This window comes from Neltuma alba, unplaced genomic scaffold (genome assembly GCF_004799145.2).
Source record: "Neltuma alba isolate B1F8T4 unplaced genomic scaffold, ASM479914v2 tig00011414_pilon, whole genome shotgun sequence".
Classification (NCBI taxonomy): domain Eukaryota; kingdom Viridiplantae; phylum Streptophyta; class Magnoliopsida; order Fabales; family Fabaceae; genus Neltuma; species Neltuma alba.
Genome location: NW_021636098.1, coordinates 66,834 through 92,418, shown reverse-complemented (window position 1 = coordinate 92,418; position 25,585 = coordinate 66,834). Strand labels below are relative to the sequence as shown.

The window sequence follows — 25,585 nt, the reverse complement described above, 5'->3', positions numbered from 1 at the left end:
ACCTGATGTCTGGGAAGTGAATAATTTAGTAAATTTATATCAAATAATCTGTTCATCTTATATTTAACTTTATGAAACAATATAACAATCACGGATTTAATAACCAGTTAATCAGTCTATTATTATTATTTATAATTATAATTTAAAATTTTAATAATAATAATAATAATAATAATAATAATAATAATAATAATAATAATAATAATAGTTGCATAAGAAAGATGAGGACCTTTTCAGTTAGGTTGATCATACAGGCTTGAAAAAAAATGCAAGAATGGTTCCTCATTAGCGAATGAAACTTTTCCTAATCATAGATAGTCAATAACCATGCAGGTTGGAATAGAATGGTGCATGACATGGATGATATCATGTTTTAGAATATCATGAAGCCCAGTATTCGATGTTAGTCAATCTAATAATAACAAAAGCTTGAGTTGATTGTCAGGTCATCAGGAACACATAAATGGCATTAATTCATATCACCAAGCATAAGATGATAGCAACTGCTTATATCAAATTCAATGGTATGAAGTCATTACTAATACAATTACTAAGTACTAAAGTACTAATTCACTTTTGCTAATTATTACGTATAGTAAGATACATGGTTCGATCTATCACATATCACTGACTTTCTACCTACTTGGCTTCTTTCATTATAGTTATAGTAATCATAGTAATAGTAATGGGTTATGGGTATTGTATTCATCGTTTCCATCAGTAGTCGTAGTCATAATAATAATAGTCATATTAATTACAATGCTCACAACATGATTACTAATTATTAATATTATTGATTAAAGAGTATTAATATTTTAATATTAGTAAATAATAAGAGTACATATACCAAAACTTTTAGTATTATTGTCTTCATTTTTTCATTCTATATTTTAAACAGGCATATTATTTTCCTTGTCAACCTAATTCTTTCCACTTTTTATGCCATTCTGGCCACCTACCTCAATAGTACATAGTCGCATAGGTGAGTTTTAGTGCAACCTCATGTTATATTGATTAAATTTCAGGCTGGTGGGAAAGTTTCATAGTTCAGATTTGGTGGGAAACAAATTTCCCGCTTTTTTTTTTGGTACTCATGCTAATCCCCAGTTCTATTTAAAGATGTGCAATTGATGTTACTTTTATCCTCATACTCTTAAGTTCTTTCTCTTTTACATTCAGCTCCGTTCCGCACAATGTCAAAAGTTTCTTTGCTCAAAGATATCCATGAAGGGACAGACAGGTGGAAGGTAATTGTTAGAGTTGTTAGGAGATGGGGTGTTTATTAGAAGACGCCCCCTTATGAGCTATTCTGTATTACCATGATATTGCTTGATGAAGAGGTTCGTAATGAAACTGTACCTTTTAGTCATGATTCATAGGAGTTTGTATAACTTATTTACATAGTAATTTAATTTAATTTTAATGTTTTTAAGCTGTTGATATTGTATTTTGAAATGAATTTTTTGAATGATTTGTAGGGGAACAAGATACAAGCAAGTGTTTTAAACAGGAACTTACTCAATCAATATAAGGATAATCCAGTGGAGGGTAATACCTACTTCTTTGCAAATTTTGAGGTATCTGCCCATGTCAACCAGTACAGAGCTACAAATAATAAGTGGAAGATAACATTTACTCAACAAACATACATGAGGGAGCAAGGGGCGAATATTCCTCATGATGGGTTCTCATTCATTCCATTGCCTGAGATTGTGAAGTGTACTGAAAAAAATTATTTTGAGTTTCTTATCGGTAAGATTATTTTTCTAATACGTTGACTACAACTTCATAGTAATTTAGTTCCATTTTATCACTTATCATTTATAAAATGCATTGTCAGATGTGGTGGCATTTATCCAGTCAATTGGATCTCTGGAAGAATATAGGAAGGAGAATGAAACTAAGCACAAATTGTGTATGGTTCTGGTTGATGAGGAGTAACGTTCTAACAGCCATGATGACCCAACTTTTTGGTAAATAATTTTTTTTTCCCAATTAGTCATACATCATACTTTTGTATAATAACTTTGATGTGTTTGTTTTCTTTGGTTTCATTTATACAATGAGAATGAAGTGGAATGTGTATTATTTGATGAATGCTCAACAAATGCTTATACTGCATATCTGGAGAATATGGAGAACCCAGTTGTTGTAGTTATTAGCTTAGCCAGGGTTGCATTCTCTGATGATGGTATTTAGCATCTATCATAATATTATAATATGATATAACTATATTATAATAGTATATAGTATGTTGGTATGCTATAATTAGTATGTACTAAAGATGTAGTAAACATAATCTGTATTCTACAATATATTATCTATCATCTTATTTTTTATTTTTGTTACCTTCATTATAGGCTATCCTCAATTATGTAGTTCGTTCAGTGCTACCCGAGTTATTTTCAATCCAACACTGACTGTAGTAAAAAAACTTATTGAAAGGTATGCTATTACTCTATATATATGCCTTCATATAAACTCGCACATTTACTAATTTTAATGGTATAATTAAATATACCATATTGTCTACTAAAAAGTTATTAATTTATTATTGCCTCTTCACCATTTTTGGTGACCATCTCATAAACCATGATCACCTTGACTTATTATTCAATTCACTGTTTGTAGATCCAAAGACAAATTCTCTCCTTCATTGACATCACTAAGCCAACAAATGCCACCTCAATCTTCTCAACCTTCAGCTTCAACTATGATGCGCAATAATAGGAGGATGGATATATCTGACATTGAAAATGAAGCAGGAGTACGTGTGATTATATGTTTTTTGAAGAACCATCTCTCTATAATATAATATAACTATTTAGTCAAGTAGCTTCATTCTTATATATATATATATATTAATAATTAATAATTTAAAATTTAAAATTATTTTGCAATCTTGGAATTTGTATGATTTATTTGATCACATAAATGTTAAAATACAGGAGGAAGCTTTCATTATTACCTGCAAGGTCATTAAGCTTGAGACTCGTCATGGATGGACCTATGATGGTTGCTCAAAGTGTGCAAGCAAGCCTAAGGATGATAATGGCTCTCTTCACTGTTCACTCTGTAAAAAGAAACCTGTATTAGTAGAGCCAAAGTAATATTACACTAATAGTCTACCCCATCATTTATATTCTAATCAACTTCATCATTTCATGATCATTATTAATAAGATGAACATGTAAACTAATATATTTTAATTCGGTATTTGTTAGATTGAAGGTCCATTATGTTGTTGAAGATCATTCTGGGAAGACTTCTGTAATTTTTTGGGATAAGTTAGCTGTTCAGCTTTTCAAAAAAAATGCGTTGGAAATGAAATTGACACTGATTCAGGTTCCTTTAAATTGAATTAAGGACTTGGAGTGCGTTTTGTATGTTTGATATGAATACTTATTAGAATTCTTTCTGGTATATGATCCTGACAGTGTGAATTGAATTTAGGAACAACGTGAATATGATTTCCTGTTTGAACTTGATGAATTAGTTGGTAAGAGGATGATTCTGAAATTGAAGTTGAATGACTACAATAGGAAGCATCCTCATTCCAGTATAAGTGTGGTTCAATACACATTATGTGAGGATCTCATAGAGCAGTTCACTAAAGCATCTGCTGAGGTAACATTATATTATGTATAATTCATGGTATGATATAAGTCTGTCAATGCCATTTGATTAAGTATTCATACATATAATTCTCCGTAACTAAAATAAATATTTGCTTGTGCTTGCAGGTTTAGAGCCAAATATAGATGTAACTCAGGTTTTGATTTAATAATTTGTAGATGAAAGTCTATTTCTTCTTTAAATGTGTTATTCAATAATTAAAATTGCAAAGAATTAGGACTAACTAACACTTAGGAGGATTACTCTATACAGTCAAGCATGGAGGATATTGATGAGGGTTCCCCAACGGTTCAGATTACTCCTCCTATTATGCGTTCCACTCTTGTTGCACTAGATTCTTCAGAGAGCTTAACTTTAGCTGAGTTAAGTCATCAATCATTTGTATCTGGTGGGACCTATAAAGGCAAGAGGAAGACTGCTTCCAAGAAATCATCCACCTCTATAGATCCTGTTATCAATAACATTGATCCCTCATCATCCAACAACTTAGGAAGGATTGTGAAGGTAAAGTAGGAGAAGAAGTAGTTATATATTCCAATATTCACTATGAGCTTGGCTGGGGTTGTTGTTTTGTTTGTTATCTGTGTTGCGTCTACATCGTTTGATTTCAATCATTTGGTCCTAAATTTAAAGCTTTCATGTTTTTGTTGTACTATCTTGTGTGTAATTTAGGTAGTTCAAGTCCATTATGGTACTTGAATTACTTGAACATGTATTGTTAAATTCTATGGTAATATAATGTCTGTTTTACCTTATCATTTATGCGTGTTCAGCTGATTAGTATCATCACCACAATTAGTAAATAATTAAATTTAGCTTATGTCAAATTAGATACATCCAATCAAACTGTACAATATATAATTTCAATTTCAATTTAAATGAACATACCAAATTTTAACAATAAGCTGAGTAACATCAGGTATGTATCCAAATGGGCATTACTGAGGGCAATGAGAATAAAGTAAATCAAATTAAACTTCCATGGCAAGCTTACATTAGTTTTTAATCTTACAAGCCTTGTATGGATTGGGAACATACTTGTGTGTAGTTTGATCTAACATTATAAGGCCTTCATAGTAGTATGGAGAATCAATAGTTCTTACTGACAAACATTGACACAAATATTGTTGATAAGTTAATCAACTTCTATTACTTACAAAGCCATATTATGATGTGTGCATGCATAGTAGTAACAGCACACAGTAAAATCAAATTTCAACAGCTAACTTAGTCAAGAGTGTAATAAATATGGAAAAAAGAAAATCGATATTACACGTGTGCACCTCACTTTTTCACCATTGACTTAGTAAACAGTGAAAAAAAAATCTTCTTCAATCATTTAAAGAGAAATATTAAGAGCAACTCTTATCCATTTTATTTATTACTATGCTTAATATGTATGATGTCAATTAAACAGTATGTGTCCTATACATATATCATACTCTATATAAGGTGTTAAAAATATTATATGCCACGTAAGTAGATATTATTTTGTGTTAGTGGCCAAAAAGTGAAATAAAAATGCTAACTATAAAACACATTGCGATTGTTTAAGTGAAAAAATTAATCTAACCTATCAGTATGATCAGCTTGTATTTCAAACGAAAGTACAATTGCTGCATGGGTACTAAACCTGATAGGTTCATCTCTTTCAATAATATGCAGCTGACTTATATATTGGTTAGACTTGAACTGTAGAGAAAAAATGCAGAATCATTTACATCAGATATATATTTGTTAACACTTTTTACAACCCTTGTCAGAATTGTGTAGGTAAAGAGTTTAATGTAGTCATGCATGCAAAAAAAAAATAGCAGGTTTAGAAAGGTACTATTTATTAAAAGAATCTTAACCATCTTAACAATGAGCTGTGTGAAGATTTCGGAGTTGCAGAACACTAGATACAGCTCACCAATCTCTGGCCATCATCTCTTCCATTTTGAATAAACCATCCAAATGGAATATCGATTGAAACCACTTTGAAGTCCTACTAAATGGAAGCCAAGGACTCACTCCATGCGGGTTTAAGTAATCTCTCAAGAATGGAAGTTACAGGTATGATTTATAGTTATAAGGTAGTCAATATTTAATGGCATAATTAATATGAAGATTTCAATTTACACGTTCATGTGATGCATATATGTTATTCACTATAGTAGTGTTACATGTTATGAGTTTTAATTATTTCCAACAGGTAAAGGAATCACTACTTCACTTGATACAATGGGTGTGATTTATGACAATCAGACACAACTGACAGATGTGAAATCAATTGAAACTGGTGTTTCTGCTATTAAACAACAAAGAAGACCTGGTGGTTTGAGAGACATTACAAACTTATCTTCCAACCTATGCGAAAGGTTTTCCAATACCACCAAACAAGGTTAGGGAATATATAAATTGCCCATAAGTGATTTTAATTATTAAACTGTTATAGCATGATTATAGTTATAGGAAGAGTTAATATTCAGTTTATTTGTAACGATGACAGACTAACTCTAAATGTTAATCCTTTCTTATTTTTACAACATTTAACTTTTATTAATTTATTTATTTAGACAATATGAAGCATAATGGTTTATTAAACTAAGTACTCTGTTTCTAAGGAAGCCATTAACCTGTTAGGTGGTTCATTGAAACGAAATATGACTTATCTTTCATGTGTAGTATATCCATTACTAATTTCTATTTTGTGATAAATTATTAGGGTGTCAAAGGAGGACACATACCATAGATTACTATTCTGGTGATGTCTTCAAGCGTAAAAGTGCAAGGTTTAAAGCCTTTGAGAACTATGCGAACATCAATAAAGGATCAAATAGAAAGGATCCATCCCAAACGAATATATCAGGTTTATCTTTTTAATGGTTATCCTATACTGTTCTAAATTATGCAATTCATATACTTCATCAGTAGTGGTATAGGTACTTGGTACATACGAACCATGAAACTATGAACTATATTTAGAGATGAACAGTAACAAAACACTTTATTTATTTTTATTAGGCCGCCGAAGTCATTGCACTAAGAGTTTAGAGATGAATGGTAGTGTCTCTTTAAACTAGCCAGGAAAAAGACAAGATAATATTGGTTCAATAGACACAACAATTGATGCTGCTAAACGAGGTAAAATTATTTCAACAAGTCAAAGGAGAGGAAAAAAACAAAATCATGTTAGTGATGATGCAATAGACCGTGAGGCTACAAATGAAGTTTGCCTTGGTAAGCGAAGGGGTCATAATGTCTTTACATTTTTAGGTATACACTGTACATATATGTAAATAAGATACTTGCCATAATCTTTTTCCTCCAGATATTGGCAGTTGTGATCATCCTTCAAAATCTCTACAAAATTCTGGCAAAAGGAAGAGACGTAATTTAACAACTTCATTGGGAGAGATAAACACAGATTTGATGCAAAATTCATGTTTAAATCCTCACCTTCATTATTTACCGGACGTTGGTAAGCAAAAATAATGTAAAACCATGCAGGTTCTCTGTACATTATGAACTTAATGGATAAGCTTGATATAACTGTATAGATTTATATATTCACAAATATGATTTTTCATATTCTTTCCATATCAGATGAATTTGTCAACTATAGAGACATTAACTTCTCTTTCAATACTGATGAGAGTGACAAAAGTGGCACTGATGAGGAAGACAATCAATCTTCTGGTAAGTAGGAAGTCAAGTTCCAATGTTATAAGAATAGGTTGATACATATTATTTGTTTCTTATATTTGATATATTTTATTTTGAATCTATAGTCCATCTACATCCTATGAGTAGAGATGAAGTGTTGATTCGAAAGACCAATTCTACGATTGACGTTTATAGTTCATCAAGTTTGATATTCAACATTAGTTATTATTACTCCGTCTTTATTTGCTGTTTCCCGTATGCTAATCCTATTTTTGTATAATTTCGTTTATTACCTATAGTTGGTATCAATAATTGAGTGCTTATTTACAGATTATATTGATGAAGGTGACCCTATATATAAGTGCGCACATTGTGATGCCATGTTGTGGTATAATGAAAGAGTTAAGAAAGACACAAAGAGGAATAACATAATGTTCTCAATGTGTTGTCTTAAAGGCAAGGTTCAATTACCCACTATGCGGCCACCACCCTCACAACTTCATGATTTATTCTTCAAGAAGGATTCAGCAAATTCAAAGAATTTTCACGCTAACAACTTCATTAGGAGGGAAAGTTGATCACTCAAAAAATTGTGGTGGTGGACCTTATTCCTTTGTCATGCATGGAGTTAATTACCATTCCATTGGTAGTTTATTGCCTCCAGAAGATAGCAAACCAGTTTATTCACAGTTATATATCTTTGACACTGAGCATGAAGTAGCTAATCGAATTTCTGCAGTGAGGTATGCCATCTTTGCTTACCTTGTATTTTATGGGTATTATTCCTATATATCAACATTCATAATGCAAAAAATTTATTCTATATTTTTATGTAGTAAACATCAAAGCCAATCAACAATTGACCCCAACATTGTGCTTCAAATAAAAGAGGTGCTTGATGCTGTCAATCCTTTTGTCCAACAGTATAGATGTGCATCATCAATGATTACCCGTGACAAACAGAATGAATTGAAATTATGCCTAATCAGTGATAGACAAACTGATGGTTGCACCTTCAACTTACCTTCTGCGTCTGAAGTTGCTGCTTTAGTTGTTGGGGACATCGATATGAGCTTCAATGTCAGAGATGTAATCATGCAACAAATTTCAGGGTTAATTCAACGGATTAGTGAGCTCCATGCAGCTTATCTCCCACTGCAGTATCCTATCTTATTTCCATTTGGAGAGATGGGTACAGGATTGATGTTGATCATAGAGAATCCACACTTGCTAATACGAAGAAGAAGAAAAAACTTAGCATGAGGGAATATTTCACTTTTAGATTGATGATGAGGGAAAATGAAACATCTACATTACTCCATGCAAGAAGGTTATTGCAACAATTTGTTATTGACGGTTATACAATGATTGAGTCTCAAAGGTTATTCTGGATCAAGACTCACCAAAGAGAGCTAAGGGTAGATTTATACCAAGGATTATCTGATGCATTAACTAATGGTGAGAGGGATGCTGCATCAACAGGAAGACGGATAATTCTCCCTTCATCTTTTACAGGAGGAGCTCGTTTCATGATAATGAATTACCAAGATGCAATGGCTATTTGTAGATGGGCAGGATACCCTGATATATTCATAACATTCACTTGTAATCCAGCTTGGCCTGAGATAACAAGGTTTTGTAATCAACATAGATTGCATCCTTCAGATAGATCAGATATTTTATGCAGAGTATTCAAAATGAAACTTCAATCACTAATGAAGACCATCAAAAAGAGAGAGATTTTTGGTACTGTTAGAGTAGGTATATTTCAATACATATTCATCGTGTTGTCTAAATTATTCATTGCAATTAATTTAATCTATTTGAACATTTCTTTTTTCAGAGGTTTTTACAATTGAGTTTCAGAAGCGAGGATTACCACATGCACATATACTATTATTCCTTGATCCAATCAATAAGCTAAGAAATCCAGAAGATGTTGACAACATCATATCTGCAGAAATCCCTGATAAGGATTTGTCACCATTGTTATATGATTTGGTGAAGAAATTCATGGTCCATGGTCCTTATGGCTCTAGCAACCCTAAGTCACCTTGCATGAAGGATAACAAACGTAGTAAATACTTTCTGAAGAGGTTCAATCATAATACAACTATTGATGAAGATGGTTATCCTACCTACCATCGAAGAGATGATGGTAGGTCAGTTGAAATCAAGTCTGTCACTTTAGATAATCGGTATGTTGTGCCATATAATTCTTTTCTTCTATAAAAGTTCCAAGCTCATATCAATGTTGAAAAATGCAACCAGTCATCTGCAATTAAGTATTTATTCAAGTATATTAGTAAAGGCAATGATCGAGTAGTTGCAAGAATATTTGACAAGGAAGGTGCCGTAATATTTGATGAGATTCAATAGTACTATAATTGCAGGTATATTTCTTCATGTGAAGCATCATGGAGAATATTTGGATTTGACATACATTATAGATCTCCGTCTGTTGAGAGGTTAAGTTTCCATCTACCCAATCAACAAACTGTTATATATTCCAATTATGATGATGTTGTTGAGATTCTTGACAAACCAAGAGTTAGTGAATCACAATTCCTTGCTTGGATGAAGATTAATGTAACTGATAGCTTTGCTAGAACTCTTACTTATGCAGAATTCCCTAATCATTATGTGTACAAAAGAAGTGAAAGGGAATGGAATAAAAGGAAGCGAGGTTTTCAGTAGGTCGCATTTGTCATACTTCACCAACTTCTGGAGAGATTTATTACTTGCGAGTGCTTTTGACCAAAGTAAAAGGACCAAGATCATTTGATGAGATTAGAACTGTTGATGGTGTACTATGTCCAACATTTAGGGAAGCATGTTTTGCAATGGGTTTGTTAGATGATGATAAGGAGCACATATCTGCCTTGAGGGAGGCATCAACATGGGCATCAGGTTAATCTTTTCGTAGAATGTTTGTTAGCATGCTATTATGTTGTTGCCTAAGTCGGCCTGAAGATGTATGGAGGGAGACGTCAGCCATATTATCTGAAGATTTATTATACATTCCACGAAATGATCCTAACTTCTCAGGTACAACTTCCATGCTTATTTATATATATATATAAATTTGAATTGTTAATCCATATAATTATTTACTACCTATGTTTTCTTATCAAATATTACTGAATTATCTCAATGATGTTTTCTTTTGCTTGTAGATGTTTTTATCCTATCAGAGGAAAAATAACAAGTAGCATTGAAAGAGATTGATAAATTACTACAGCAAAATGATAGAAGTCTTGCAGATTTTCCGACTATGCCAAAACCAACATGGGTGGAACCTATTGATGTTTCTAACTATTGCAGGAGTTAAATTACGATTGTGATACTCTTTGTAATGAAGCTACTAGACTCATACAATCATTGAATGAAGAACAACTTCATATCTTCAACCATGTCATGTCAGTCCTAGAACATATTAATAGTGGTTTTTTCTTTGTCTATGGTTATGGTGGGACTGGGAAAACATTTCTATGGAATGCTTTAACATTAGCAATACGTTCAAATGGAGAGATTGTATTGACAGTTGCCTTAAGTGGGATAGCAGCAACATTATTGCCTTCTGGAAGAATAGCTCATTCAAGATTTGCCATTCCTATCCATGTGCATGAGAATTCCATGTGTTCTATAAAGCAGAATTCTCCTCTGGCAAAACTTATTGAGAGAATAAAGCTTATTATATGGGATGAAGCTCCAATGGTACAACGTTACTGCATAGAAGCTTTTGATCGAACATTGAAGGATATAATGCATTGTCCAGCTCCATTTGGGGGGAAGTGCATTGTTATGGGTGGTGACTTCTGTCAGATACTTCCTGTTATCCCAAAAGGAACAAGAGCATCTATTGTTAATGCATGCATAAGCTCATCACCATTGTGGGAATATTGCAAAGTCTTCCAGTTGACAAGGAATATGCGCTTGAATTCTACATCATCAACAGAAAGTGCCACAAGGTTACAAAGATTTTCACAATGGCTATTAAAAGTAGGTGATGGTCGCTTGGGTGAATCAAGTGATGGGATTTCAGAGATTGATATCCCTCTAGAGCTCTTGCTAAGAGGATATACAAACCCAATCCAAGCAATTGTTGTTGCAACTTATCCCAATCTACTTGAAAATCTGCAAAGCAATGGATACTTCAATGATAGGGCTATATTAGCGCCAATAATTGACCATGTCAATCAAATCAATGACTACATGTGCTCTTTGTTACTAGGAGAAACATTTGAGTTCCTCAGTTGTGACACTGTTTGCAAATCAGGAGAAGACACTGATAGCTTTGACAACTTGTACACAGCATAATTCCTAAACACAATTACTTGCTCTAGTTTACCACCACACAAATTGATCCTGAAAGTTGGGACACCTATTATGTTACTAAGGAATATAGACCAAGCTGCTGGGCTCTGCAATGGGACACGATTACGTGTCTCTAGAATAGGCAGGAATGTCATTGAATCAATCACTTTAAACGGTTCACATCCAAACCAGAACGTGTTGCTTCACAGGATGGACATGAATCCTTCTGAGAGTAGGTGGCCATTCCGCATGAAACGTAGGCAATTCCCCATCACTCTTTCATTTGCCATGACAATAAATAAAAGTCAAGGCCAATCTTTAAGAAATGTTGGATTGTATTTAACGAAGCCCGTTTTTGCGCATGGCCAACTATATGTTGCACTATCAAGAGTGAAATCAGTTGATGGTTTGAAGGTGATTGTTGCTGAGGATGGAAACAAAATGAAGGGTACAACAACAAATGTTGTGTACAAAGAGATCTTTCATAACCTTTGTTCTGAATTTGTTGGGTAGGCATTTGTCATTGGTGTTCCTCTTCGAAGGTACAATGTAGGCGAATGTAATGTAGTTTAACTATTTAATGAATGTTACAATATTTGCTCCCCGTGCAACACACGAGGGATCCTGTGCTAGTTTACAATATAAAGAGGTTGTTTATATGTAATGTAAATATTATAATTTGTTGTCCTCTCTTTCATAACAGATTCATTTTTTTAATAGATTTTGTTGTATATGCAATTCCTTTAATAAACCTCATTTATTAGTTGGAGATGTTGAAGAACTACTTTCTAGCCACGAGACCTTGAAGGCCACGTTTAAATTCTAAATTAAAATGTAATTATTAAATTATAATATTTATATATCATTTTTATGTAAATCTCAACAATCTTCTCTTCATTTAAAATTAAAAATTCAAATTTAAGATTGTCATCAAAACACATCTTCTTTCTGTATTTACTTAATTACTTTTATTATAAAATCGCAACGATCTCTTTTATTTTCATTCAAATGAAAAGAGAATTCAATGTAAATAATTAAAAAAGATCTTATCAATCTTCTCTGTGCATACTTTTTAAAACAATCAAAATAGATATTCTCTAATTTTATTGCATATTTGTTAAGGAAAAAAATCTGCCACAGCAAATTAGGGCATAAAGTTTGCATGTGAATTGAAAATAATATGGTACAAATTATTACTGTGTTTTCCAATTTCTTAATTATATAAATATATCACATAGCTAGACATAAGTTGTAACAGAATGGTTATTAAATGGAGATGAAATAGCCAATTAGACGTCTTCGATATAGATATATATAGAAGGTTCGGTGACACATGCATAGATGTATGTATAGCCGCATAGGAGAATGCTTTTAAAACTTAAAGGTCTTTTTACCCAAAAAAAAAAAAGCTTGCTTTCAAAAATGAAGACATCTTGCATTGAAAACATGGGCACGAAGGAATTTAAAGCTAGGAATTAAAGAGAGATACAAACATCAAAACAAGTTCATGCATAACCAATTAAGTGAGGTTGAAACGGACGAATGGGAAGAAAAACAATAAGATCCTGTGGTTAAGATGATTACTGTTATGACTGTTTTTAAACTGGCTGCTGTTTATAATTGGAATTTGTACCAAATAGATGTTCATAATGCTTTTTTGCAAGGAGACCTAGATAAAGAAGTGCATATGACCATTCCCCAAGGATTCAAGGGTAAGGGGGAGAATGGTTTGTAAACTGAATAAGTCACTTTATGGATTTAAACAGGCCTCTAGACAATGAAATCAAAAATTGTCTAAGGCCATAATTAATGGTGGATTTAAATAGAGTAAACATGACTACTCTTTATATGTTAAAAATTTTTCTGATGGCTGTGTGCTAATTTTGGTTGATGTTGATGATTTGCTGATTATTGGAAATGCAAAAAATAGGATCAAGGAGTTGAAGGAATTTCTTCACTGTAACTTTAAGATCAAGGACCTAGGAATAATGAAATATTTTTTGGAAATACAGGTAGCTAGGTCCAAGAAAGGAGTTGTTCTTAATCAATGAAAATATGTATTAGATCTTCTTGCAGGGATTGGATTGAGTGGGTGTAAACCCCTTTTCCTACCTATGGCTCAAAATTTGAGGCTTCTAGCATATGATAAAGGCAAAAACAAACCTGGAGATCTGTTAGGGAATCCAGAGAGATACAGGCAATTGGTAGGTAAATTAATATATTTAACTGTCACTCGCCCTGATATCTCTTTTGCCATGTAGGTTCTTAGTCAATTCATGCAAACACCAATGAAATCTAATATGGTAGCAACTCTTGGTGTGTTGAGATACCTGAAACAATCTCTGGGAGTTGGGATATTACTCAATATGGGGGGTGTTTGGATGAAACTAAACCATGGTTTGAAGAATAGCTTCTGGAAAATAGACTCTGGAGATAATAGATTTTCTGAAAAAGTGATTCTGAGAAGTGAGAGTGTTTGGATAGTTGTTACCAGAAGCACTTTTTATATGTGCAAATTACTAAAAAGGGCATAAGTCAATATGAAAATTATATAAGGGATAGATTTTATAATATATTTTGATTTGAAGGAATAAAATTGTTAATAAAATAATTTTTACTAACATAATTAATAATATATAAGATAATATAATTAATAATTAATTAATATGTATATATATTTATAAATTATAAGATTAAATATGTTTATAGAAAAATGATTATTTTTTTCTAATAGAAAAATATTAATTTGCTTTAAAGATTTTAAACATGAAATTCTATAACATTTTTTCACTACTAGTTTTTATAATAACATACTACCTCTCATCTTTAATATAATTAATTAATTATTACTACATGTGTAAAAATATTTATAAAATATAAGATTAAAAATATTTTTGAAGAAGATGAATAATTTTTTATAAACAGAAAAGAAATAAAAAAAAAGTACAATGTAACAACATACTACCTCTTTCTAGTTTTTTTTAAAAAAAAAAAACATACCACCTCTCTAAACAGTGAAGGACTGGAAGATTGAAGCTTGAGGGGCATATGTGTCTAGTCCCAAAAAAAGATCCTCATATCCATTTGACACTCTAATTTTTTTCCAAAAGCAGATTCAAAATGATTTTTCCCAAAACTATGGTTTTGATTTTTTTTATAGGTGTTTAGATTATTTTTTCCCCAAACCATGGTTTGGGGAGACACCCAAACACGCCCATAGAGGAGGATTTGAGTCTGAAGTATTTTGTGATTCAGATTGGGCAGCTTGTCCTACTACAAGGCGTTCAGTTACTAGGTATCTTTTGAAATTTAGAGGTTCCTTGATTGCATGGAAAACCAAGAAACAAAACATTGCGTCCAAATCATCTGTAGAGGCCGAATATAGGGCCCTGGGAGCAGCTGTATTAGAAATGGTCTGGATTGTTGGGTTGTTAAAAGATTTAGGAATTAACCATACAGATTTGGTTAAGGTATATTGTGATAGTATGGTAGTGATCCATATAATTCGATTTTTCATGGGCGAACTAAGCATATAGAGATTGATTGTCACTTTATAAGAGAAAAGGTGAGTAATGGATTGATTAGCTTGCAACATGTAAAATCTGCAAACCAAGAAGCAAATATTTTGACTAAACCAATAAGCAAGGAGATTCAAACAAGACTTTTCAACAAATTAGGAACTGTAAATTTGTTCATTCCCAAACTTAAGGGGGAGTGTTAAACATCTTGTATAGTTTATAGACCTTTTAGTTATTTAATTGTTTTGGGCCAAACTTGAGGGGGAGTGTTAAACATCTTGTATAGTTTATAGTTCTTTTAGTCATTTAATTGTTTTGGGCCTTAGCCCATTAGGCCTATCTGTCCGTATAAATGGACCCTTTGAGGTCCTAAACTCTTGTTCAGTCTTTTACAATGGAATAATATGAAATTTTTTCATATTGTTCGCTGCACACTATTCATCAAGCATATTTTACGTAAATTAAGATAAAACTTCTCTCAAATACTTACCTTATATTTTATAAATTGTGATTAAAAAACTGCTTATAGCTATTTCAAATGGACCTACAAAGCTTTGTTTTTAAGAAGGAAAAAATAATTGGATATGTCAAATACTCTGCTTAGTGGATTTGAAAGAAAAGATAGATTCTTCCGAAGTTTCATACTTTTGCGTTTTGGTGATTCTCCATGTAGCTTCATTTGTCTTCCCCATGCCAGTCCATGGCGGTTCTTACTGCTTGCCTTTAGGGAAAAAAAAAAAGTTTGCAAATTGGCAAGTAAATTAGGGATTTAGCATAAGGGATAAATTAGTAAATAAAATTTATTTTAATATAAGTTTAAATTTAAAAAATATATTTTTAGAATCTTTTAAGAATATTCTTGACGGTGTTAATAGATTGGATCTAAGTGTATATTTTTAAAATAGTACCATATGCTCTCCAAAATTTCCAAGATGCTTCTATATCATCAAATTTAAGATTAAGTGTAGCAGTCAAATTTATTGCCATGGTTTAAGCCTCCTGTAAAATTGAAAATATATAATGTTAATTAATAATAAATGAATAAAATAGTTACAAATTATATACACACAAATAAATATATTAAATGAGGCAGAACATATACACACACAAAAACAAATCTATTAACTAAACAGAACATACACACAGTCCTGAAACTCTCTTGAATTCAATTATTTTAATCTATCTTTCATTAAAATATATACACACGTTTGCACAACATGTTGCGCATTCGGGTGCTTTGTTTTTTGACTTTTTAATTCGAATACTCACACACACATGAAGACAACATGTAAGAAAGAGGTGAAAATGGTGCTTTTCCATTGCCATATTTTGTTTTTTTTAACATTCTCAAAACTGATTCATTTTACAGAAAAATTTAAACAGAAACGAAAGAACAAGAAACTTATTTCTTACTAATCTTTAATATTCAGAACCCATATATTTTTCTTTTTGAAATTCTTCAAGTTTTCTGAAAAACTTTTTCACTCCAATACCTTCAACTTTCCCGTGCTGGTGGAAGAAGAAAAGAACGCGGAAAATAAAAATGGGACGTGCTGCTGAATGAAAGAAGAAAACGTGATTTCATATTGAACGCTGTCGTCTAGTATATTTGACTCAGATTTCATTTTCTCACCCAACGACGTTTACAAGCAGCATATGGTAAGTGGATGATAAAGACAACGGAGGAAAGCCTCTCCTTTTTATTTGTCCTTCGAAACCATCGGAGCTCAGCACCGAATGCGAACGCGGAAACCATCATCATCGTCGTCGTTTCTTTTGGTAAAAGACAACTTTATGCCATCGTCGTCTCTCACATGAGAGTACTTTTTCAAAATATTCTTCAAAGTTTTCAAACAGATTGGGACTTGGGAGCATCGATCTGCGAGAAAACCCTTCATAGATTCGACCTGCAAGAAAACCCTTTCATAGATGCGATCGTCCATGGGTCCCACGAATATTTCTCCCAAATAATCAAGTCATTATATAAAGACCTAATTCCAAATTAATTCAAAAGCATTAATTTGTCGGCCTCCTTGAACAGAGAAGATGAATGCAGAGATGGTACGAGCATCGCTGCAACGTGTGGCCATGTTTATGGCGAAGTGAGTGAACCCAGTGTTGTTGGTGCCGTGGTCGGCGCTGTCGCCGTCACTGTCGGCGGCTGATCACCAGTGCGTGTATGCTCCTGGCGGCAGCTTAGCTATGGGACCAAACAACAATAGCCTTCCATGTCAAACACTGCTAGTGCTGATGAGGTCTTTCAGGGTTTCCTTTAGTCATTAATTTTGCTTTTTAATCCGCTAACCAACAAGTATTTCTCAAATTAAAATTAATGCTCATCATGCATTTTCATATCTACATACACACGCGTGTGTTGGCTAAGAAAATGCATATATATATATGTGTGTGTTGAAACTTTGATTAAGTTTTGTACTTAATGTGGAATGTTTCATATCACACACACATATGTATGCTACACTCGTCTTTATTATTTGCTATTTTTAGTAGAATATTTTAATTCTTTTTATCTGTCATTTATACTCTTTTCAATGTTTCATTTTTAATTTTAGCCATCTTAATTATAAAGATGAAGAGAAAGGACATGAATCAGAAAAAGTATACTACCTATTTAATAAGAGTGAAAATAAAATATTTTATTTATTTACTGCTCTCGTTAGTATATGAAAAACTTTTACAAATAACAAATAAAAAAAAAACCAAAATCATATGTGTGTGTTGAAACTTTAAGTTTTATACTTAATTGGGATTGTTTACATCTAATTTCAAAGGTCAAAATTTATATATTTTTTATTTTTACTTTTTGTGAAATGATTATTTTATTGATAGTAAAATTTAAAATAAAGATAATATTTTAATTTTCAGTTTCTATTTAAAAATATTTTTATTATTTAAAAATTATTAATTGAAAATTTTAAGTTTAAATCATGAAATTTTTTTTTTTTTTGCCAGCCATGAAAAATGTATTTACATAGCACAGATTTTATCATTGTAATAACAACCGAAACTGGGTCCTAAAATAAAGGGCACGGGACATATAATTTAATTAAATTACTGAAGCATTTCCCCCCATTTTGCAATTTTGATTTAATTTATTAACACTAATTTCTCAAAACATCCAACTTAATAAAGACCTATTTAACTAATTTAATTATATTAAAGAAGTTAGGTAAATTGGTTAATTATAAAAATATGACATATTTTTTTTAACATACCATAATCATTTTTTTTAATATTATTACTCTCTTATTTATTTGATTATGGTTGATAGAGTATTTATAAGGGAAATTTAAAAAAAATTGATAAATACTACCTCCGATCCTTAATATAAGACCCTGTTTGACTTTTATTTTGGTTCTAAATATAAGACCCCAATCCACTTTGTCTCTCATATTTATATATTTTTTTTCCAAAGTAACCCTTTTAACAATGATAGTTCTAGTCAATACACTTGATTAGCAATTATATTTTAGGAAAGACAACACCTATTTAGGACAAATAACTAACTCAACTTACTTCTTTAATCCCATCAAATTAGTCAACTGGTTTTTATAATTAGGACCGGAGGTAGTATAAAAAATAAATCTTATATTTGGGATTAAAATTAACTTAATAATTAGGTTTTATATTAAGAACAGGAAGAATACTTATTAATATACTACTTCCGGTTCTAATTATAAGATTTAGTTGACTAATTTGAGAAAATTAAAGAAAGAAGTTAAGTTAGCTATGTGTAATAAATAAGTGTTGTCTTTCTTGAAATATCCTTACTAATCAACTGTATTAACTAGAACTATCATTATCAGAAAAACTATCTTAAAAAATACATAAATATAAAAAATAAAATATATTAGGATTTTATATTTAAAATTAAAATAAAAATCAAATAAAATTATTTTAGACAAATAAAATGGAAATGGGGGGCTCCGCTGCAGGCCGCAGCTGCTTCGTGCTTTTCATGCGCTGGAAAGGGCACGTGATCCCCTCTCTGATCATGTGATCTGACTTCGCCTTTTGTTCTGCGCAGCAACCAAGGAGGAAGGAATAGCCATAGCCATAGTTGCTTCTATCCAGGAAGACCAGTTTCTTATACTGTGTTCTTCTTTAATGTCAATATCTTCAATTTCTCCAGGGAATTCTTTTCCTCCAATTTGATCTTCGCTCCCTTGCTTCCAATTCTACTCAATTACCTTCAGATACAAAGTTCAAGGACTTCCATTGCTTCTGTCATATGTACATTAGCATATTATTTGGCTCTGGCTGCTAAGTTCTTGTTTACTGGTTTTGCTTCTCAGTTTGAAGCCCTCATGACCGTGTTTGGCTCTCTGGCTCTCGCCACTCTGGTATCTTTGGCTCTGCAGCTTCCGTGGTGGTCCATTTTCTTTATTCTATTATTCATAGGAGGCTTCTTTAAGTTGCTCAATAAACTTCATGCATCATATGGCAATAAATGTCATCCCCGTCCAAGAACGATGCAACCACTCCTACCATTGTATAATGTTATATTCAATCGATAGTAGAGAGTACTGATTCAGAAGAATTGAAGAATACTAGTTACCTAAATTTAGATATTTTCATGTACCTTTTGTTTTGCTTCCTTTTTCTTGTCTATTCAAAAGCTATCTTACATGTTTGTAGCAGTTGTAATCCAGTTGTTATTCTAGTGGAAAATACGTCCAACACTCTTTTTTCGGATCCTTAAACCAGGTTTCTCCATCCATGTATTGTTCAATTCTGGTCTCATTTTTCCTCACCCGAACTTTTGATACCACCCCTTTTTGGCATTATCCCCAAACATAGAATGCTCTTGGCTTTCAAAGAGCCTCTGGTGGCTTTGTCCCTCTTCCTATCAAACTACCAAATGCGGATTATGTCCTTCTGATTGATAACTGGTTTATTCGAAATGAAAAGGTTAGAAATTCTCGTGTTAATGTCTTACAATTTTGGTTTACTTTGCTCGTATTGCCGGGAGAGGTTCGTCCTCATTGGTTTCTTCTTCTTGTTTTTTTTTTTTTTTTTTGGTGTTTCTTGTAAATGTTAGGTCCTGCGAGCAAAACTTGATGTTGGAAGGGGCCTTACATATGCAATACGGCTCTTGTACCTGATGTTATCGACTATGAAACGGTAAACTTGCACTTTTCTGGGTAATGTCTTGGACGAGTTTAAATATTGATTGGGATAAAAAAATAAATAAATAGATTACCAGATTTGTGTTCATAATGTGCGATGTTGAACTTCTTTGGACTTTTAGATTTCAGAATCATCAATCAATATAGGGGAAGCCTTCTGAATTACTGAACCTTTCTCCTTTCATCTACCATGGTCATCGGTTTCAATGCAGAATTTGTTACTCTTTAGTCAAAAAGCTGCCGCTAGCCAGTTGCCACTCTGGATTTATTTTGGGAACACTGTAGAATATTGTTGAATTCAAAATTATTTCAGGTCCACTTTGAAATATGAAGCAGCATGATCATATGGAGAACTTATCGCATTTCATACTTCATAATCTCCCCCACTCTCTATGTTTATCTATATCAGTTAATGTTTGTTTCTTTATTGTGTTCTATTTTGTTTTGTTCTCTCTACTCCTCTTCTCATCCCTCTGTGAGTGTGTAGGTGTGGCTGTTATGAAGGTTTGAGACTGTGCAGGGATCCACATCTGCAGATGGGAAGACAACACCTGCCATTGGCTGGGCAATGCAATCAGAAGGACACTGGTTAATATGGTTTTGATATTTTGTTTACAAAGTTGCCTTTGTTTTTTGGGTTCTGCCTTTTTGTTTAGCAAGTTACTTTCCTGGCAGGCATTATGAAAATGGCTTTTCTACGGTGGGGAAATTCTAGTCTCGTGTTTCATCTATGAATTCCTCTCCATAATTTATCGATGCTGTAGAAATGGGAAAGCTCATCAGCTTTGTCTTGTAATGGTTGGACAAGGGACATTGTTCAGAAAGCCTTTTGGTTATGATCTGATAAAGGATTATATTTCCTGGTTTTATGATTAAGTCTTTTATCTACATCTAAGAATACTGAAACATAGTCTAATTATAAAATGGAAAATTTTATGCAAATTGGCCTCTCATGTATGTACATTTAAACTCTTATGTCTGTATTAGCAACTTATGCAGGGCCTTTCACTATCATAGGGTGGTTACAGATATTATGCAGGACCATCTACTTCAAATATGATGGTGTTATACAAACTACATCCATGTAGGTTCTGTCATTTCATTATTTACATTTATCAATTTCTCAATATCTTTGACATAAACCTGCAACTAATCTAGCTTTTACTATTTAAGAGTATGCAGATAGATTATTTTGGACTTAAGATATGGATACCCCAAATGAAATTCACAGTTTGATGTTCTTCAAATCATTATAATGAAAACTGTAATGAAAGATTATTTGAGTGCAAATCTGAGTTTGATATACCAGTTAAGTAAAGCAGCTAGCACATTCATGTGCAATGACTGATTTTCCTGTAATTATTTATCAATATTTTTTTGCATACTAATTTAGCTTTTACAATTTACATGTTGAAATATTGAACCAAGGTTGAGTAGAAGCTAGCTAGCACATTGTTCTACTTCTGTTTTGTTATACTAGTACTAGTATATTGTTAACTTCATTTGACTTTATAGTATATAGGTGATTATACATTACCAAGTCTTGGAGGTTCTGTAGCTACCTACTATATCTAAGGAAAAATAATTTCAGTGATTTCAGTAAATCTAAGAATTAATATCAACAAACACTGAGTTGATACCATGCAGAGTAAAATTTCCACAATTTTCAAAATGTACAAGTTTTAACTTCTTTATACCCATGAAGTTTTTATTTATTTGGCAGCTCTGTCTCACCATTCTACAGGTTCATATTCTTTGCTTTGATCTTTAATCTTTGCATATGTGATATTAATAGTGTGCCATAAGTCCTAAAAGGTTTGTTTTTACAGCACATGCTTGAAATTTTCTAAAGCGCATAGGTTATTACGCATCGTTGTAGGAATTTTATCTTGATTGCCAAGTTTACCTGACCTAATTTTCGCTTCTTGCATTTTGTCTGAACATCTCCATGCATAGGGCACAAGGTGCGGAGCATTTTATGCTCTTCTTTTCCTTCTAAAAGATTTTATGGTTTCCATGAAGGTTTTCTCAGTTGATAGAAATCCAATTTACATTATCCTTGAAAAGTGAGTGAGTGAGTGAGTGAGCATGCGTGAGGTGCGTGCACGTATGTGCGTGCACGCGTATGCGCATGCGCGACTGAGTGAGTGAGAGTGCGTGCACGTGTGCGTGTGAGTGTGCATGTTTGTGTGCGTGGCAATGTGGAATAACATCTTATTAGGCTTTTTTCTGTTTAATCAGGAACTTGAGCATATCGTAACTTCTTAATGGATTTTAGTACTAACTAGAATATTGGAATTGTCATGCCACTTGGAAATAACTGCTCTCATGACAATTGTATTGACTAAGTTATATCTTGTCTTTTAAAAAGCTATATAAACCTTTGCAGTTTAAGTATTTGGCGCAATTTGAATATTTATTAGGATTAAACATACATATGGCAGGCAAGACTTTTCCGATAGTGTTTATAATATGTAGATTTCAATTATTTTGAGCTCTAGAATTGAAAATCATAGTCCATTTCTAGTAGAAACTGAGGAGCATTTCACAGGTCAATCAAATTATATTCAATGTGATATTCTTGTTGGGCTGTTTCCAAGTGCAAGTTTCGTGTTTGTTGGCACAGCAAATGCTAGCTTTCTTGATGAATCATAGTGGCAAGGCCCCAGAGGTGTTGCAGTTGTACACTAACACTATTCCAATTCCAAGGAAGGGGCCAACAATCAGTCCAATGATTTTTATGACACGGAGGCATTAATGAAGCAAGCAAGAGCTAACAGGTTTGCCAGGAGGGATTACAAATCCATGGTTCTTTTGCTTCCTTTAGTTGATATTCTGGCTGTTCTTCTCTTCAATTTTTACTCTGCTCAGGCGTCTATTGGATCTGAACACTTCTCTGTTTCTGGGAATAACTTTTTGGCTTTCTAAATCCAACTGCAAGTTAGAATTTAACTTGAACTGATTTTGATTGTAAATAATAGATTGTTAACTATTGAGCTCATCAGATAACAGTTAGTCAAAAGCTGTCTATATTCTCTTTTTGACTTTTGCACATTTACTGGCATCGGAGATATTAGGATTTGGATAAACTAAAGAAACATATGAAGCACAAATGGTTTGATTATGGAGTTTATGGATGAAGTTGTATCCTCTATCCGTGTTTGTGCCTTTTAGTAAATAACTGATATATGTGGCCATGCAAAAATCTTCAACCAACAACCGTTGAGGGATTTGAGTTCTGTTATGTGTTGCGTTTCAAGTGTCCTTGTTCCCAATGTGTAGGTGTATACTATTTCCTGGAGCAGGGACAACAACACTTGTTTCTCTTGGCATTACTAGAGCAGCACGGAGCCAAAGAACAGAAAAACTGTCTAGCTAGGCCAAGAAAGATATTAAAGTCTCTTCCAAAGCATCCAATCTTTCCAACCCGTCACTTGATTAATTGTTATTATCAAGTTCTTTATTCCAATTATAACATGTTTGGCGTTAAGTTTCTGTCTTTTAATGATTTATATGAATTTTAATTGCAGGGAGCAGAACCACTCTCCTGATGGTTGGGGTTTTGGACATCTGTAGGATGGGGAAATTCAAGGGGTATAACTTAGTTCTTATAAATATGCGCGGAGGTGGTATTAATTCTTACGTTTAAAGAATTTTGCTGGTCCTGATTTTCTCTTGGGTTGCCCCCATTTTCTTTTGTATCTTAGTTAATGGATTAAGAGACGAATCAATGATTTAATCAGGTTTGATAATTTTATGTATCTATGTATCTATACCTTGATGTTATCCAATCAGAATTATTTAGTTCTTAGCACATCTAATCCATGTATAGGATTTTTTTTTTTTGGCCAGAATAATCCATGTAAAGGATCAATTTATGTAAAGGATGCATCATTTTCCAATACAAGTGCTGAAATTAATTATTTTTTAAAAAAACAAAGGTGTGGTCTGCATTTGGTCTTTTAATTTGAAAAAAATAAAAAATAAAATAAAAGAGATTGAGTTGACTGAAATAAAGACGATTAAGTTACAATAAAAATTCATCCTTTCCCATAGTCAATGAATGCATACTTTTGCCTTGGTTTTTTTTTTTTTAAAAAAATATTTCTTTACTTTTTAACTCTTCAAAATTTAGAAAATAAAATAGAATAGATTATGCTGATCGAATTGGCTCAAATGAGAACACTCAAGGAATTCTGCTAATAAATTTAGAACCTTATTCAGCTTAAATTGTTTGGATCAACGCACAGGTGGGCTGAACACAATTTATGCCATTTAACAATAGTTTGGAATTCTTATATTAAAAGAAAACTAAAATACAAAAAAGTCTTCTAAATTTTGGGTCAATTACATATCACCCCCTTAATCTTTAGAAGTTTAAATTAAGAACCATGATATCTTATGTTAAAACTATAAACTCCTGCCATTAAAATTGTCATTATCTTTAACGGTTTTTTTCATCTCATAATTTTTTTAATATTTTTTGTTATATACCATATCAATTTTAAAACAAATAATATTTAATACTTTCCATGTAATTTAAAATCTTGTTAAATAGATAGATTAACCAACAACAAAAAAAAAGATCGAGCCCCTGAGTTGCCTAACCAAATCCACTAAAGTTATATATATTGCTCATTAATTTGAAACCCTTGGTATAGTGGAAGGGGCTAATCCCTTACAATGTGACGAACCAAGATTCGAATTCCCATTAGGAGAGGTGCCCATATTTAGTATCTGATAGTGCTTCGAAAAGGATTGCCTCCAATAGAAGACTACCTATACTTTAGCAAAAAAGAAAAAAAAAATTGAAACCCTCTCCAAAAGGCCTCTGTATGTTTGGTCCAAGGCATTGGTGGGCTGCAAATAAGGTAACACTTTTTATAGTAAAGAGGTTGGAATTTAAAATAAAAAAAGATAGAGTTACTTTAAAAGGACAAAATAGAATTAAGGAAAAATTAATCTTTGAGTCCTTCAACTCTCAACTTGTTTATAACTAAGTCCCTCGTTGATATGACTTGATTCTTAAACTTTTGACTCACTTGTAACTCAGTTTTTTTTTTTTTCAGTTTTTATATTATGATCCTTGAGTCATCATACATGGCAAAAATAACTAATAATACACTCACAACTATTTCCACTCAGCTCCACCTGTTTTATTAAAAAAATAAAATAAAGTAAACAAAAGAACAAGCTACATACTACGATGATCGTCCTTCCCACCGATATTCAGAGGCTTGTTGGCATCTTTGGTTTCTGAGGTCAACTATGGTGTGTTAGGGTTTTGGAGATTTGTAGGAATGTATGCCCAAAGGGTTG

General features: G+C 32.5%; 2 protein-coding genes across 2 annotated transcripts; both read left to right on the top strand.

The window, feature by feature from the left end:
• Positions 1–2,133: 2,133 nt before the first annotated feature.
• Positions 2,134–3,749, top strand: LOC114713054 (uncharacterized). The gene is made up of 7 exons (XM_028897631.1): positions 2,134–2,191; positions 2,361–2,445; positions 2,632–2,767; positions 2,949–3,106; positions 3,225–3,345; positions 3,454–3,627; positions 3,744–3,749. Exons 1-7 carry the CDS (start codon positions 2,134–2,136, stop codon positions 3,747–3,749), a joined length of 738 nt encoding a protein of 245 aa, XP_028753464.1.
• A 7,924-nt stretch (positions 3,750–11,673) lies between these two features.
• LOC114713053 (ATP-dependent DNA helicase PIF1-like) lies at positions 11,674–17,284 on the top strand. The gene is made up of 2 exons (XM_028897630.1): positions 11,674–12,110; positions 17,161–17,284. Exons 1-2 carry the CDS (start codon positions 11,674–11,676, stop codon positions 17,282–17,284), a joined length of 561 nt encoding a protein of 186 aa, XP_028753463.1.
• The last annotated feature ends 8,301 nt before the right edge of the window (positions 17,285–25,585 follow it).